Consider the following 17244-nt stretch of genomic DNA (forward strand, 5'->3'; position numbering starts at 1 on the left):
AAACTTTTGGAGATGAATATATATATAAAAGAAGGTGGTAGCCGAAGGGGTTTCCTTCACCAATTATTGTTCACCTTCTCCCTCTCCATTGTCTTCATTCATGGTATATGGTCCAAAACCTGCCTAATTGCCCACTACACAGTACACAGAACTCAAAGAAATGTTTATAATAATTCAAATTAAATAAAATAATTAACGGCTCACTAGGGTTCGACAGATTTTGCTGCGGCATAAAGTACCCCAATATGAATTATGAACATCAACATGCATACGTGAACACTAAAAGTACGTGAAGGCATAATCGATAACGTACAAATTGTTTTGGTAGTGTATATATATATATATATATATTACCAAACAAAAAGTTGTTTTTGGTAGTACGAACGGTGTGTATTCAATATTGGATTTGGTTCTTCTTCAATTTACTTTTTCTCAAAGAGAGAGGACATGAAAAAGTTAAGGAAAACTGAATGAGAGGCCTTAGCACGAAAAACTTGCTCGGATAGGTAGCTCGTGCTCATGTAGGAAGGCCGTGTCATAGCTTACTATCCAAAAAAAGGAAGCAAGAGTAATAACAAGGATTCCAATCATAAAAGAAAATTCCGGTCCCACAATACGAGTAGGTTTAGGAACTTAATGAGTTATGACAGATGATGTTCGGAAGAGAATTACAATTTGTTTTCTACTTTCTTTCCTCAAAATAAGTACATTGAGGATTGTAAGAGCACTTACAAGTCACAACAGCTTTCTTAATTAAGTTTCAATCAATATTTTGAAGAAGCAAGTTACGTTTTGCTTTTTGTTTTCCTATTTAAATACATTCTACAATAACTTTCTTTATCTTTCTCAATACCATTTAAATATTTATTCTTTCTTTATTTTTATTTTTTTATGATTACTTTTTCCTTCTTTCTTTATTATTATTATTATTATTTTGCTCTTTTTTTTTCTTTTTTTTTTGTGACTTAAATTTGGTCATCTTCTCACGGGCAAACCCTTCCACCACTAGACCTTTACAACAACTCTTATGGAGTGGTTAAGTGACCTCAAGAAAATTTTCAAAATGGTTGAATATGTACTAGGGTGAAAGTTGTGAGAATTTAACTCCTGAAATGTGAATCATCAATCTTATTAGTATTAACTGCCTTGAGTCCCAATAGTGCCCCTGATGGGGGTTAAGTTCCGGTCTCAGGGAACAGATGCTACTATGATCACACTTAGGTAGAATAGTTATAATTGGTTTCCTCAACAAGCCTTTTTTGCTAAAAAAAAATAAAAAAAAAACTTCACAGCAACAGATGACTTCTCTCTCTCTTCCCACATATCCAATGGTGATTTTAAAAAATGAGAGGATGAGAGAATGATTGGTGAATGAAAAGAAGCATTTTTCAAAGAAAAGAGATATGTTATACATCATTCTTTAATCCTTCTCTCATCCTCCCACTTTTCAAAATCAATCGAAATTTAGGAAAACATTGTGGCTTATGATTGTTTAGGAAATCTCTAGAAAAGGTGCTTGATGGAGGTTTAGAAAGAGTTTTATCTAAATTTAGAAAAACAATAAGGTTTAGGGAAGCTGACATGACTACTCAAATCTTAGAAAGTTATCCTCAAAAGACCCATTTCGATACAAATATCAGCACAAATTTTCCATTCAATTCCATTACAAATACAATCACCAATAAAAATAATTTCATCAAAATTACACACACACGCCTGCTTTTATATCACGGGAAGAACATTTCAAACGGACTTCAATTGCAAATAATGGAAAACAAGTTAGCCAGGTGGGATTTTTTTTTTCTTCTTGTTTTCCTTTGGTGAGCTAGCTAATACAAACAAAAACGACGACAAGATTTGAGAGCCTGAGAGACAACATAAGAACACCAAAAAAGAAAAAAGCAGGGGACAAAAATGGCTACTGCTCTTACCATTTCCGAGGCATACAAAACAAAACAAAATAGCTTAATGGGCACTTGACAAATCATCGAATAATTTACAAAATGATTGCACAAGTTGGGCATTTGGTAGTTCGACCACATCGAATAATGATTGCTATTCTTACCGGATTGCACTTGACAATATAAAGACAAAATTAAAGTTTTTTTTTTATTATTATTATTATTTTTTATGTTTTAGTACGACCACAGTTTCAATGTTCGACCGATTCCAGGAGCCCACTAATTTTGTTTTAGATTCTTTAAGAAAAAATTACATTTTACCTTTCAAAGTTGGTAGTGTTTTTCAATTCGATTCCCAAAGTTCTAATTTTTGCAATTCACTTCCCAAAATTTTAATTTTTTGTAATTCGACCATTCCGTTAGTCAAAGTCGTTTTGACTGCCGGAACAGTGATCACATGCGACGCATGTGATCACTGTTGGACTTTTTTTTTCCCCAAAATGCCCCCATCCCTGTTCTCTCCCTCTTCGTTCGGTCCATCCATGTTCTCCCTCTATTCGATCATTTAGGGATTTTCATTACTAGGTCAGGAGATTTGTGCAAAATTTGATCCCGAAGATCCATGATTTTTCTACCGCAGAGATACTACACCCTCCTTCAATTCTATTAATACAGAGGAGATGACCAAACCCATTACAGTAAATCAATCCATGCAATAGATGGGTTTGAAGATAAAAAACACCTGTTGCTGGAGCCTCTGAATTGAGCCACCAATCACCTTGTCGAAAACGTGAAAATCACTCTCAATGAGTTCAGATAAAATAGAAAATTCTCAAAAAAAGAAAAAAAGAGAACTACATTCTCTCCGTTGCAATCGCATGGTTGCGATGACTGCAATGTTTTTGTTTTGATTTGACTGCAATGTTTTTGTTTTGATTTTGCAATGATGGCAAGCTTGATATTGTGGTTCATGCGCGTTGCATGTGGTCACTGTTCCGTCAGTCAAAACGGCTTTGACCGATGAAATGGCCAAATTTCGAAAAATTGAAACTTTGAAAAAGTGAATTGCAAAAATTGAAACTTTTGAGATCAAATTGAAAAACACTACCAACTTTGAGAGTGGGTAAAGTGTACTTCAAATTAAATCCCTAAAAACCCAAATATGTCACTTACCCAAATATTGTTTTTAACTCTTACCCGAAAACAAAAACCCAAATCATATTCAATCTCATTGTCGACAATTGCAGGAGCAATCCCACTTATCCCTTTTTTCTGTGGGCAATAGATCTTTCCAATTTAAAAAGAGTTTTGGTTTCCTTTAAAAAAATGATAAGGGAAAACAAAAAAGAAAATATATCATAATTAATTTATTTCAAACTGGTCCTTCTTTGAAAAAAAAAAAGAAAAAAACATAATTTTCTTATCTGTATTTTATTTTCCAAATTTCTTTTAAAAATAGGAAAATTATACAAAAGAATAGTCATATTATAGCTCATTAATATTCTAAGATGAGTGAATATGTATTTTAAATATGCAAGCAAATTAAATTAAATTGTCCCAAAACTCTACAAGCTCTCCAGAGTTACAATCACCTACATTCACTTTGCCTTTCCTTTCTTGGAAGCTCCCTTGTTTGAGGATGAAGATCCCTTCTTCGAGTATGAAGATCCCTTGTTAGAGAACGAAGATCCCTTCTTTGAGGATGAAGATCCCTTCTTATAAGGTTTCGTCTTCGGTTTCAACTTGCTTGAGGTCGGTGAAGACTTGTCTTTCTGGTACTTTCGCTTCTTCTCTTTTTTCACATTGTACATGTTGACCGCCTAGATCCCAAGCAATATATATCCAATTGATGAGCAAAGCACAAGATTTGACCACCAAGGAAAGATTGGCAGAATGGATAAATTTTACCTTATCAACGTTGAATATCTCATGGGAATTCTTAGAGATTAGCTTGTTCAGAACTTTCTCGGTTTGCTCCCTCTCTTGTGAGCCTAACCCTTTTCCCTCCACAACAGGTAGGAACTGAAAGGATATACACAAGATGTTGAACCACTCAATTGCGGGTACAACTTTTAGTAGAGAAGCATTTGCAATCGTAAAAGTTAAAAGTTTACAAACCTTGCGATATTTCCCTTTATGTTGTGCAGGCTTTTCTCCTGGCAACTTCTTGTCAAATTTCCCACCACTGGCTGTGGCACTTGCTGCTAGTCCAGCTACATTCCCAAGTTCATCCTTGGTGGCTTTCTTCGGTGCAGCCTGCGTTCCTGTTATGGGCAAACCTGTGGCAGCTAGTTGGACGTGGCTGCAGAAAGAGTTTCCTCAGGTCCAGGTTGCAATATAAGATATACAAGAAATATTAACATGATACCACCAAAATATGACTAAAGTAATTACATACATGCCTTTGTGTGTGTGTGAATAAACAGTATATCAAAAGAAGGAGAAAATAAATGTAGAATGGTAATACAAACAAAGCCGGCATGACTCAGCAAGAAAAGAATGCTCTACCAAAGACCGAGGATGGGACCCCAAAAAACTTTTTCAAGCTAAACTATCGGAACAAGAAAACACAACATACAGGTCTATTTGACTCAAGTAATTAAGCCGAAGAGCTCCTAAAATGGCATAGGCCGATGAGATATGATGGGTGAGACAAGAAAGGCCAGGGTTAAAAATGAATAAATTCATGAGGACTTGGGACAGCACCAATTAAGGTCAAGATGAAGAATCAATTGGGATGGCTTGGCCAAAAGCAAGGAGAAGAAACAACGCACTGCCAGTTGTCCCGAAATAATTGGGTCAAAGGATGTATGGTATTAAGCTGAGTTGATCTAGGCAATTTGATAATACACGGTCTATTCATAATACTCAAAAATAATTGCAGTGTGTTTATTCAGGTAGTAATCATATTTGATAAAGACATGTTAGATATAAGTACTAACAACCTTGGAGATTGCATAATCACATGTTCACTCTTAAGTTGCAAAAGTGATACCATCATTAGCATCTTGGGAAGTCCTCGAACAAAGGGAAAAAAGGAGCAACATGGGTAATTAAAGACAATCATGGTTTACATGTCATTACTTCTTTGAATTGATGAGAGCTACAAAAGGTTCAAAGAAAAGAATTTGTACATTTGTAGCCATGAATAACCAAATATAATATTCATGTGACAATTAATTGTACAATTTAAGAAATGTTTTATGCTTTCAGAACAGTAGAAAGGTGATAAAACGGCAAACCTTGGTAAAGCACCAACTTTTGCTGCTTGTTTCAAGTTCTGCTGCCGATTTTTCTCTTGCTTTTCAACACGATTCTTCTTATCTGTTCGTCTTTTAGCAAAAGGGTCCTCCCCTGGAACTACAAAAAGGTGATCACTACGTCATAATGTAGAACATGATATGATATTTGACACTTGAAAATTAGTGGTTAAAAGTTTATCACTTTATAGTTATGATATCTTAGTTACCTAATGTTTTTTTAAAATAGTAAAATCTTTTTCCCATTTTGACAAAAAAAAAAAAAAATTAGTAGCAATAATTGCAATAATGGATTCTAGCCAAATGGCTTGTTAAATCATTTACCATCAGTCATCTTCGCCTCAATGATAGGTATATTTTCCTCATCATTTGCCCGATCATATCCGTAACGACGTTTCCAAGTACCACTTGGCTCATCATATTCTATCTTGTCTTTCTTACGATTCTTTATACCTGAGTGTTATCTCAAACCATTAGAACCAAGAACATCTAACTTCAGCCATGCCAGATCAAATCTACTAAATGTAGATATGAGTCTTAAAAAAAAGAGCTCTTGAATATTAAACAAATATTTGATTACCCATATAGGCTGCAGATGATTATAAAGATACTAACCTCTTGCTTTGGCAAACACTTCCCATTTCGTAGGAGGTTTAGGCTTTGGCAGCTGATAACACAATGTATTTGAGATAAGCAATTGAGTGTTTTATGCTATATATACACAATTAGGAATTGCATGGCACGTTATACAATTTAGATCTCAACAATGAGAAGATCATCAAATACAGATTCCTCTACTAGGAACATGCATCTTCCTCTATTTGTAATTATACTCTTAAGGTGTAACATGACATACAGATTTCCTTTCTGCTCCTTCCATGAGAAATCAGGTTTCCTTCCTAATCAACCTAACCAAGGGTTATTTCCACATATTCACCCTTCTCTCAAAAAATTTACCATTAAGAACCTAGTTTCTCAGCTAGCAAGCTGTAGAAGCTACTGCAATATATTATATTTTGGCAACATAAATTCAACAAGGTAGAAAGTTCTGAAAATGTCAGTTAGAAGCCGTTTTCCTTTTTTACCATATAAGTAATCGCACTTTCAGTGTAACCTTAGCATGCACAAAATAGTAATGATTCCAAAGTAAATATGAAGTACCTATATAAACAAATACATTTATTTGGAAAATTAGATAGATATAGATATATAAATAAAAGGGAAGAGCTTACGGGCTTCTCTCTGGGCAGTCTGGTTGTTGGTGGAGGCAACTTGACCAAGGGACCATCTACATCTTCAGTTGAAGGTAAGTTGAACAGTTTCTGTGCAATGGCTTGAACTAATTCAGTGCCCTTCTCTAGACATTCCTTCACTAAATCCTCCCTATGATTTTTGGAAAGATCAATTCAAAAACACATACATAATATGCACTCCTCAAACCAAATATGTAATCTTCCACACAGAATGATGTTTTGAAAAATAAAAATAAAAAACCTTGCAGAAATTATGAAAATGTCAAATAAAAAGGTTATCAACAAATAGATGCACAGTGAAACTTGGAAATAGTTTTTCTTAATATCCACGTACAAATTCCAGGGGCAGACCAACAAAATTTTTCAAAACCAGATACATGACCATCCTAGTCTTACTCATCACTTGGGAATAAATGCCATAGGAAAACCAAGTTATGCTCCTATTTGAACTTCCTTATGAGCTAGTTGATTGTTGACTATTATAAATGAATGAAGGAATAAAACATAAACATATTAGAAATGAGCAATAACAGGTGCTTCTTCGTTAACGGTTGCCACACCCTTCCGTTTTCATTTTCATTTTTTGTTTGCCAAAAGCATATAGCAGTGGTTGTTAGTAAAACCGTTGGCAAAAAAAAGTCTATAGAAGCAGTGAATTGAAAAAAAAATAAATTATAAGTAATATTGTATATATTAAAAAAAGCGCAATGCGCCTCTAAGTACACATAAGTACACATAGGGAAACCCTCAAAAACCCACAAAAAGACCCTATGCAAACCCTAGAAACCAAAGAATCCTAAAGAAACTTGATGCCCCATAATAACCCACAATAACCCTAAGCTCATTAAGCAAAACCTAAGCCACCCTGCCGCTGACCCTACTAGAGCCATGGCCTCTAGCCTCAAAATTAATGGAGCATTCCAAATTAGAAGCAGTGAATTGAAAATACACTGCTGTAAACAGGGTCTTCTTTATTTATATAGATGGTCAGAAAACCACGTAAGCAGCTTTTTGTGTAGTACCCACTAAGGAATTTTGAGTTTATTTACAAATGTCCACCATAAAAACATGAACTTGTTGGAATTTCTTTAGTTTTTAAGCATTAAGCCAACTTGACATATCAACCTGAGTTCCGGAATATGTAGTCTAAATTTGCAGTACTATGGTTCAAAAAAATAAGTCAAGTGACTATATTCACATATGTTTCTGGAATTTTCAAAAGCTTTTTCTTATTTCTGGATGAAACTTGCAAAAGGGCACGAGTTGGTTTTCTATGTCAGTTGGGCCTAACTGTGTTTTGGGTTTTTTTATATATATTTGAAGTTGCCATATTTGGCAATCCTGCAATGGTACGAATTGGTTGCTTTTCTCTTGTACAGATCCATCTTTGATGAGAACTTGTCACTGCAGAAAATGGTATTGTTGTTAAGAATTGCAAAAAGAGAATTGGAATAGTATCATATTGGCAGGGGTGGAATGTTCAACCGTTAAAGGTTGGACCCCAACACAAAAAGTCCTAGTTCCACCCCCTGCACATTCCTTGAGGCATTAGAACCAAAAGGTAATACATTTTACTATTGAATTTGTGCATAGAAGGCTTCTTTCCTCATATTCTGGCTTCTTTTTCTTACTCTTACTTGGAACCATTCTTATAAGACCTTCATATATAGCATACCCTTTCTGTGTTCAAATCCTAGATGTAAAAAGCTACAAAAGCCAATGCCATGAGTATATTTATCTCAATGAATGTTCTACTGTGTGTTTTTTCGATTAAATTTTGAAAAATCTTAGCTTTCTGAAACAAAAATTTCCTCAGAAAATGTCAAAAGTCATAGAAAGCATGAGTTTAATAATAAACATTGAAATCAACCACGAATTTAATAATAGAAAGCATGAGTTTTACACAACAATAGAGAAAATACAGCAAATCGTAGGTATACTAAAACAACAAAAACAAATAGAAAAAAAAAACAACAACAACAACAAAAACCCAGAATCAGAACCTTCACATAGAAGTTTAATAACTGTACCACTTGATAGAAAAACAGGAACCCATAGCTAAACACATACCCATACACATCTATGGATTTATATATGTGAAACTAAAGCCTAACCTGGAGGAGGGTAGGGAGGGGAAAGTGTGGTGAGGATTGAAGGCCATGAGATTGCCAAAGTCGATCTCGAACTGCTTTTGGGTCTCCATGTGAATCACTTTAGGCGGAGGCTGTGGAAACAGAGAGATAAGTTGTAAATATAGTCGCTAACATAAGGCTCAATGAAAAAGATCAAACTAAGACTTAAATTAATACACATTCAAAATGGCAAATATGCAACAACCCATCAAACAATTTTACACAGAGAGTTATACTATCCACTGAACCAGTTAAAGTGGGTGCAGAATGAACCGAGCCAATACGAATATTGGGTTATTCGAGCTCCAAGCTCCGCCCCAGCATGGCTTGACAAAACAATTGTTAATCTTGGAGCTAAATGGGTTTCTCTCTCTACGACAAACCCAATATGCAGAAATAATAAACTCCAGTAGTTGATGGGTTATGACACACATTTTTCAGCAATATATGCGACGAAAAGCTCCCATTTTGATGACACGGAAAGCAAATTTTGAAGCACAAAATCGAATGCCAAGATCAACCAAACAAGTTATAACTAAATATACACCGCCAAAAGGAACTAGGCTAAAGCACGAGCAGATTAGTAGCTTACCTGGTTGTATTTCACACACAGAGCGACGAGCGAGGGTTTCAGTGTTTAGACGTCGTCGTCTTCTTCTTTGTTGGTCGGCTAGGGTTTATGGTTTTATGAGAGAGAGAACAAATTTCCCAAAGTAAAAGTACCAACATTTAATGGAAGTATGGGCTTTTTTATTTGGGCTTTGTTGACTGGGTTGGGTTCGGTTTGAGTTTTTCTGGATCCATAAGTATGGTTCCATATAGAGAGAGTGCCTGCTGATGTGGGTACTTGATTGTCACCGCCGAGTTCACTCAATGTTTTTTGAGAATATTTTATATTAAAAGATTTTCAATTTTGCATATGTACGGTCTTATTTTTGGCAAGGATCCTCTCTAGTCATTGGAACGGGTGGGGATTCAGTTAATTTTATTTGAAGGGTAAAATTGTTCAATCCAAATTTCTTATTTTTAGTCGAAAGTATGAGTAATTTTAGGTGGTCTACTTGTGTCCTACTAAGAATGATGTGACTATTAAAATCATCATTTGATCAAAATTCAATAATGATTAATTAAAAGCCCAATAGTAATTTTAATAGTCATGTCATTCTTAGTAAGACACAAGTAGGACACAAATAGGCTATCTAGAATTACTCTAAAAGTACCCATGTAAATATTTTAAAGGTCTTTAATTTTATGTAAAATATCCATGAGGGAAAAAATCTAGGTTGATAGTGATGAGATAGTTGTGTGATTTAATAGTAGCAAAAACAGCTGGTATGATGATTTTATTGAAAGATTTTGCTCTACTATATAAATTTTGATGATGAATATAGTAAGGCAATGAATGTTAAGTTAACTTCTTCTTTTTTTTCTAATAATGTTAAGTTAACTTGATTCACAAGATTGATATTCCAATCGTCAATGTTTTAAAGGTCTTTCCACAGCCGGTATGGTCTTCTTTTTTTTCTTTTTTTCTTTTTTTTGGACTCTTGATGGTAATGATTTTCTTGAGGCAATAAAAAAAATGGTAAACAAGATAAGTGTGGTTTAGCATTCTTTTAGATTGCATTAAAGAGTTTAAAAAGTATTTTTAGTAATGTATAAGTAATCTTCCTTAATTTAACTTTTCTCTATATAAAGATATAAATAAATGTAATAGACTTTAGCACTTAAAACCATTCATGATAAATATTCTTGATTTTTTTCTTTCTTAATTTTGAATTTTTGTTTTTAATTTTAGTTGTTTGATTTCCGCTACAAGGAAATCTTTGTCTGAGAAGAGAAAGCTTGTTACCGTTTGAAGAGAATTACTATCTCCCACCACCATCAACGTTGAATTTATCTCAAAGAAGTACTCGCCTGATATACTGAGAGAGAGAGAGAGAGAGAGATACAAAAGATGTCTCCACAATCCCCAACTACTCCAATGACCCATAAGGTAAAAATTGATGGCATTGGATGACAAACAGCTACATATTTATATATTTGAGAAGGAAAAAAAAAAAAAAACCCGGAAAGACAGAAAGAAGAAGAGGAGAAAAAGCCAGGATTTACATGTAATACTACCTAAATAATTAAAGATCTATCAGAAGATGCCAGTATCTGGTTTCAAGTCAGAGATGGTATAATATTTAAAAGTAGAAGCAGCTGAGGCACCAATCTTAACAAAGAGAAGCTAGCTCTAATGAGCTGACTTGAGGCAGCTGAGGGTTTGGAGGGAGCTCTTCCAGCAACAGCAGGAGCAACTGCATGGCCGCCAGGGGTGCTCTGCTGCTCATTTGTTGGCAATGGATTTGATGGTGTGCCGTGTGGAGGAGAGTTAAGGGGCATAATCTTACCATCACTGAGATCTTGACCTACACAAGCAAATTAGTTAGTTCCACATCAACACAGAAGAAACAAGAAGAGAGTCCGAGTTGAATTGAAATTCAGCCTGTTGAAACAACTTAACCAATTAGGCAAATCTCCAATATTAAATACAAATGAATATTTCAGACAAGGCAAACAAGAAGCTGTTGGCATCATCATTCCAAGTGAAATGACTGCTTCCAACACATTGCATAAGGTCCTCTGCTTACAAACCACATTACACTAGGAATATTGGAACCCTCTTTAATATCGATTGAAAGATTAAAAAAAAAAAAAACTCACAATTTGAGGGAGACCAGGCCAACTTCAAATTTTCCCTATCAAACACCATCCGGTATCCCGTCATGAAGTTCTCTGCATTAGAATAATATATTTTTGAACATGTGAATAAAAGGAGGAATATCTTCTTCTTCTTCTTTTGTGGAGGAAGTGTTTTTGCAGAATGGATTAAACTGCACATTTTGCAACCAGATTATGTTGTGTACTTACGTCCAATTATTCCAATATCTCCATCTGCTGGCTGTATGGCTAAACAAAAACCAACAACTTCCTGCACCAAAACGGCCACAATTTTAGATGCTGCACCACCAATTCCTATTGATTTTATTACGAACTTTTAAGCATCCACCATATGAAGATATAATTCTCAAAAAAAAAAAAATAATAATTGAAAGATTTACATAACTTTTTTGTGTAATCCAATGTGCTCTCCAAACTTCAGTGAGTACATAGATCATAATCCCAATAAAGACAACAACGCAATATGATTCATTATACCAACTACGAAGAAATAAACAAAAGCAGCTCAACGTCAAGCCGTTGCAGTCATTGTAAGTTTTTCATAAACTAATGGCCAACTTAATAACTGCGCATGATAAAGTAATTGTTAGATACAGATAATATTACTAGGCCACTTTTGGTATATGATCATCTACAAGTCAATTTAACAATTACACCATGATATGACTTGGTGGTTTTTCTACCCATTGATAAAACTATTTTTCTTCAAAATACAAATAAATGGGTTATAGGGTTTCACCTTCGTGTTTGAAGATTTAGCCCTCAAGACAGATGCTCAATCTAGCTTAGCACAAAATTCTTTCTCAAAGGTAGCTTGAACTTGCGACTTAGTTATGACAAGTAATATGGTTTAATTATTAAATTTTTCCCTGAGATTAATATGATAATCTTTTATAGAGAAGAGCACCATGATTTCACTATCGTTTCCTCTTCTATCCTTGTTTAAATCTCTTAGGTTATGAAAATGTACTTCTAAAACTATTCCCCATACTTCTGATTTTTTCTCTCATGCTAATTTCAAATGCAATTCTGACAGCAACATAAAAGCTTAAAACCTAAGCTTGCTTCTGTCAGAGTTCTAGCAATTTAATCCAATCACTTTAGACCTACAACTCATACCCAATTGAAAATTTTTAGATGCTAATTTGTACCCACCTGATTGGCATAGACCATAAAAACAGGATTGTCAACCACAAAGCTGTTGTTCAATGGGAACATGAGTATCACAGATGGAACCTTGGGCAACTCTTGTGAACTGTTTCATGAAAAACCAGCTGATCATCAGCATAACACTGACATGCATGGCACACACACAAACACGCTCGCGAGGGAAAAGAGAGAGAGGAAAGAGGGTAGCTTTCAAACTCATCACATCAAGCAAATTCACCTGGACTTATAGCAATACTTCCAAGGAGATCCTTCATAGCTAGACCTTGTAGCATTGACATGTCTGTCAAACTATTGCAAGTGCAAGTCACATTAGACATTGACAATGAAAATACATTACATTGTTCAAAAGCACAAAAAAGTTACCTCCTTCGCAATTTTTTCATATGCTTCATCTGGAAGAAATGTAAATGATGTCCCACTATCAATGAGTGCTCTGAAGCTTGTCTGTTTAATACAAGAGTTTCCAATACAACAAGCCTCCACCCCAGCAATGTAGGTTTTACTGAATAAAAAAATGAGTTAATCATAATTACGACAAGAATTCAGAATATGATTGTAAAGAATCAAGAAGAAGAACTATGACAGTAAAAAATGTAAACTATTTAAAGTAATTTGAGGGTCCGTACTATGTTCCATCTAAAGGCAGGAATGAAGTAGACTGTTGGGTGGCTGGTCCCAGGTCACCAAAAAATATTCTCCCAGAATCATCCTCAGTGAAGCACATAGAAAAAGAGTTTCGGACCAGTCCTGCTTTAGCAAGAATACTTGGAACTGAAATCTCTCCAAATCCCAGACCTATGAGACCATCTGGTGCCACACCATCCAAGTAACCACCACTTTGTTTCATACCACAACTGTATTCAGAAAAAATAGATAACAGGGATTAATCCTTGCTTAGGCAACAACTAAAAATTCTTGCTAATGGAACACATAGAGTTGCCAAAATTGAAGTTGCAGGCATAATCAATAGAGCACACCCTATAACAACTGGAGCCTGGACAAAAGGGTTTGATGCGTTGCCACCGCCTGATGCAAGATGCAATGTGTCCTCAACTAGCATTCCAGAACTTGATGTGTTCTCTGTGTAGTAATCTACAGTGTAAGGGCATGGCTGCTTGGGACTTTTGCAGTTTGGACCCAATTCACATAACCGATGGCTGCAAGATAGATGCTTGCTGGTGCTTGAACGAGACGGATTGTACTCATTCAGATCTCTATCCTGCATAATAGATGCCCCATATACGAGGGAGCACCTGCCAATCAATCTTTGGAAATAAGTGCTAAACCTGTTATCCATTCTTATCGAATTTCCATACTTCTACCCCTTAATTGATTTAATAACATCCACATATTAACGAGATGGTAGTTCAAATGAGCATATTACATATCATGAATGATCCAAAAGTTCACTCCACATACATCAGCAATAGATGAGAGGCTCACCCATGGACTAATGATACGAAGAAAACAAATTTGCCTCAATTGGGTCATCAATTAATATAAAACAATTATGACAAAATAAAAGAAACAATCAGTTTGGGACAATAATTTTACAAGAACCTATTAGTTGTCAAACATAGGATACAAGATCCACTTTTCTCCTCACAATGTCATAGCACAAACCAAGTGTAAAGGCGAAATATTTAACAAAGCAAGCAATAATCAGCAGAGAAAAGTTGACCTACCAGAGTACTATAGTAACTTGCAGATAGGGGAGCACATTGAACACAATCGCATGGAACCCAAAGTAGATCACTCCCAGAATCCAAAGCAACAAGAAATGAAACATTCGGTGTCCCAATGTCAATCCAGGTATAATGTAACCTTTTTAAAAAAAAAAAAAAAAAACAGAGCACAAGTTCAATGTCCATGGATCAAAGATAAAATCTGAAACTACAAAGAGACGATGAAAACAAACCATCCGAAGTCGTTTCCGAACGACATCGCTTTGCTGCCTTGGGAGGGGAAGAGCAGCTGGTAGCGAGCGCCGAGCTTCATGCTCTGCCTCCGAAAGTCGGCGCTCAGCAGCGCCTGATAATACTCAACGCTCCTCCTCCGCTCCGGCCAAGACGACCCAGCCGCACTGCCGTTTCTCTGACCCCTACGCGCCTTCATTTCCTCCGAGAACCTGTGAATCAGCTTCGACGACAAGAACGACGTCGTCGCCGTTACCGCGCCACCATTCTCGACCACCATCCACGCCACCAACAAAATAATCAGCGACCGATGAGCCGCCGGAGCAGCCATTGCACTGGAACCCCGGAGCAGGGAGTTGAGATGAGGTGAAAAAGACTCACAGAGGTTGCTTTGGGAGGCAGAATCCGAGGTGTGTTTTGTTAATGGGAATAGATTGGTCGGTTTAAGCGATATAATACTAAATTAAGTAGGGGTGAGTGAGGTGGAGAAAAACAGAAAGGGCATGATTGTGGCCGCGAAGACGCGCCACGTAAGTGGTCCCCAGAGCCTTTACGTGTCAGGGAATACAACGTGCTTTGATTGGCGGGGACGTTTTGTCAGGACATGAAGGGCCCGCGCTCTTTTCCTTCTTTCTGTTTTTTCTGGTTTGTTTTTTTTTTCTCAGGAGAAAGTCGAATGTGATACGCCTATTTAGCTGACATGTTCTACTCAATTTATTTTCAAATTAATTTTAAGAAAAATGCTATACTGCAATAAAAAATAAAAAAAAATTTATTCATAAAAATATTAGGTGGCAAGAGGTCAAAAGTCTTATTTGTAGTTGTTGTGGTCACACCCACTAATGAGCCTATGACCTCTTGCCACCTAAGACTTTTATGGACAAAAAATGATATTTTTATTGCACTATAGCATATCTCTAATTTTAATTAAAAAAAATTGGAAAAATTCACTAAAGACCCCCGAACTTCCACCCGTTTTGAAATACCTCTTTTAAATTTCAAAATCTCTCAATTTAGTCTCCTGAACTTTCAATTGCTCTCAATTTGAACCCTTCCGTCTATTTTAGCCGTTAAAAATACAAAAAAATTAAATAAAAAAATAAAAAAGACTAAAATATCCCTGATTTTTGTTTTTTTTTTAAATAAAAAAAGTTTTGGAAGTTGAAATTTTATATAAAAGTTAGGGGTATAAACGTCATGTAACATTTAAAATTTGAAAAGGGGGTTCAAATTGAGAGTAATTGAAAGTTCAGGGGACTAAATTGAGAGATTTTGAAGTTTATGGGGTATTTCAAAACGAGTGAAAGTTCGAGAGTCTTTAGTAAAGTTTCTCCTAAAAAAATTAAAGGTAAATTAAGCATACCAAATCCTTAGAAAATGCTCGAAAATGAGCTTCTCAAAAGTATTTTGATTATTTTCCTAATTTTCTAGCGATCCATTGATGGTTAATGAAAGAAAATATGAAATTTGAATGCTAATTAGCATTTATTATTATTCTTAGTTTGGATAATAAAAGACAAAGGGAATAGAATTTAACGATGAATTTGGTGAAGACAGAAAGTAGATGTAAAGTAGATTGTGAAATCAAAATTTATTATGTGCAGGATTCTAAAAGCTAATAGAAATTGGATAGAAAATTACAAAAGAGAAAAGTAAGGCTACTATATTTTATTTTATTTTAATTTATGATTGTTACCAACTCTTCTACAATGCCATATGTTCTTGTTTGTTATATCTTTATTTTATATGGTGCGGCGTCAAGAGTGTCCTATTGTGAGCGAAGAAAAGGCCAAAGGCCAAAGGGAGAGAGCTCTTCGCTGATGTGAAAGAAGCTCTCATGTTGAATAGGATAGTTTAAATTCATTGGTAAAACCTTTGACTTAAAGTTTAAGCTAACTTAATTATATTAATTATTATTTTCTTTTTCCTTTTTTAATGAGAAACTCAACACTGATAAGTGCACTCACAATAATTTTTCATTCACTCACTTGTGACATTAACCCAACTTCTCATCTTGCTCATGAGTCTTTTTATATTTTCAAGAGTATCTTGCGTTAAGAGTTGCCCCAAAGTTCCCCAGAACGCAATTTCAAGCCAAACGCGTCCATACACTTATCTCAAAAAGTGAATTCGAGGAAAAGTGAATAGTAAATTAGGATTTTGAGCAATAAATTAATTAGGCATGATAAATGCACAACTTTTTAACATAATTTTGGCCCAACTTTTTTTTTTTTTTTTTTTTTGAAAACAAAATAAAAAATTCTGAAGCAATAACATCCTATGCAGTCTTTTATTTTTTGGTATTTAAAAAAAAAAAACAGTATTTTTCTTCATAAAAATGGTCATTATTACGAAAAAAAAGACCATTAAAAAAAAAAAACTAAAAAACAGACCACATGGGGTGTTATTGCTTAGGATTTTTTTTTTTTTTTTTCTTAAATAATGATAATATAATAAAAAAGTTGTGCCAAAGTTGTACCTTTATCATTTCTCTTAATAAATTGTCAAAATTGTTAATAATTTGAAAAAATATTACAAGAATTATTAACAATTTAGGCGTGAATCCTCATATGATAAAGACTGCCTACAAAGACAGACAAGCCTCTTTCACTATTCTTCCATTATTATTCTCTAACTTTTATTTTTTTAACAAAAAAAAATAAAAAATCGAATCCGAGGAAGAGGAAGGAGAGTGCGAAATGAAGTCAGATTCGCAGGTTGATGATTGAAACATGTGGGCGAGCGAGCGAGGTTGAGAGTTGAGACAGTGACTGGTTGTGGCGAGACAGAGCCACTGGGCCGTGTCTTACGCCAACATGGGCCATTTTGTGCTGGTCGGAAAGCAAACTATCACCGCCCTTTTTCCTTTCCTACGAAGCTAAAAA

General features: G+C 35.1%; 2 protein-coding genes across 2 annotated transcripts; both read right to left on the minus strand.

Moving 5' to 3' along the window:
* Positions 1 to 3302: 3302 nt before the first annotated feature.
* LOC132166608 (ribosome biogenesis regulatory protein homolog) lies at positions 3303 to 9247 on the minus strand. The gene is made up of 9 exons (XM_059577454.1): positions 9139 to 9247; positions 8529 to 8638; positions 6394 to 6544; positions 5777 to 5828; positions 5486 to 5614; positions 5144 to 5261; positions 4020 to 4203; positions 3810 to 3923; positions 3303 to 3721 (listed from the first exon to the last, which is right to left on the minus strand). Exons 2-9 carry the CDS (start codon positions 8615 to 8617, stop codon positions 3500 to 3502), a joined length of 1059 nt encoding a protein of 352 aa, XP_059433437.1. The 5' UTR covers positions 8618 to 8638; positions 9139 to 9247; the 3' UTR covers positions 3303 to 3499.
* Positions 9248 to 10468: 1221 nt separating this feature from the next.
* Positions 10469 to 14791, minus strand: LOC132165561 (aspartic proteinase-like protein 1). The gene is made up of 10 exons (XM_059576183.1): positions 14362 to 14791; positions 14129 to 14267; positions 13421 to 13662; positions 13070 to 13297; positions 12807 to 12945; positions 12661 to 12731; positions 12429 to 12528; positions 11463 to 11523; positions 11256 to 11327; positions 10469 to 10960 (listed from the first exon to the last, which is right to left on the minus strand). Exons 1-10 carry the CDS (start codon positions 14688 to 14690, stop codon positions 10713 to 10715), a joined length of 1629 nt encoding a protein of 542 aa, XP_059432166.1. The 5' UTR covers positions 14691 to 14791; the 3' UTR covers positions 10469 to 10712.
* Between the last annotated feature and the right edge of the window lie 2453 nt (positions 14792 to 17244).

Source organism: Corylus avellana, chromosome ca11, assembly GCF_901000735.1.
Source record: "Corylus avellana chromosome ca11, CavTom2PMs-1.0".
NCBI lineage: Eukaryota > Viridiplantae > Streptophyta > Magnoliopsida > Fagales > Betulaceae > Corylus > Corylus avellana.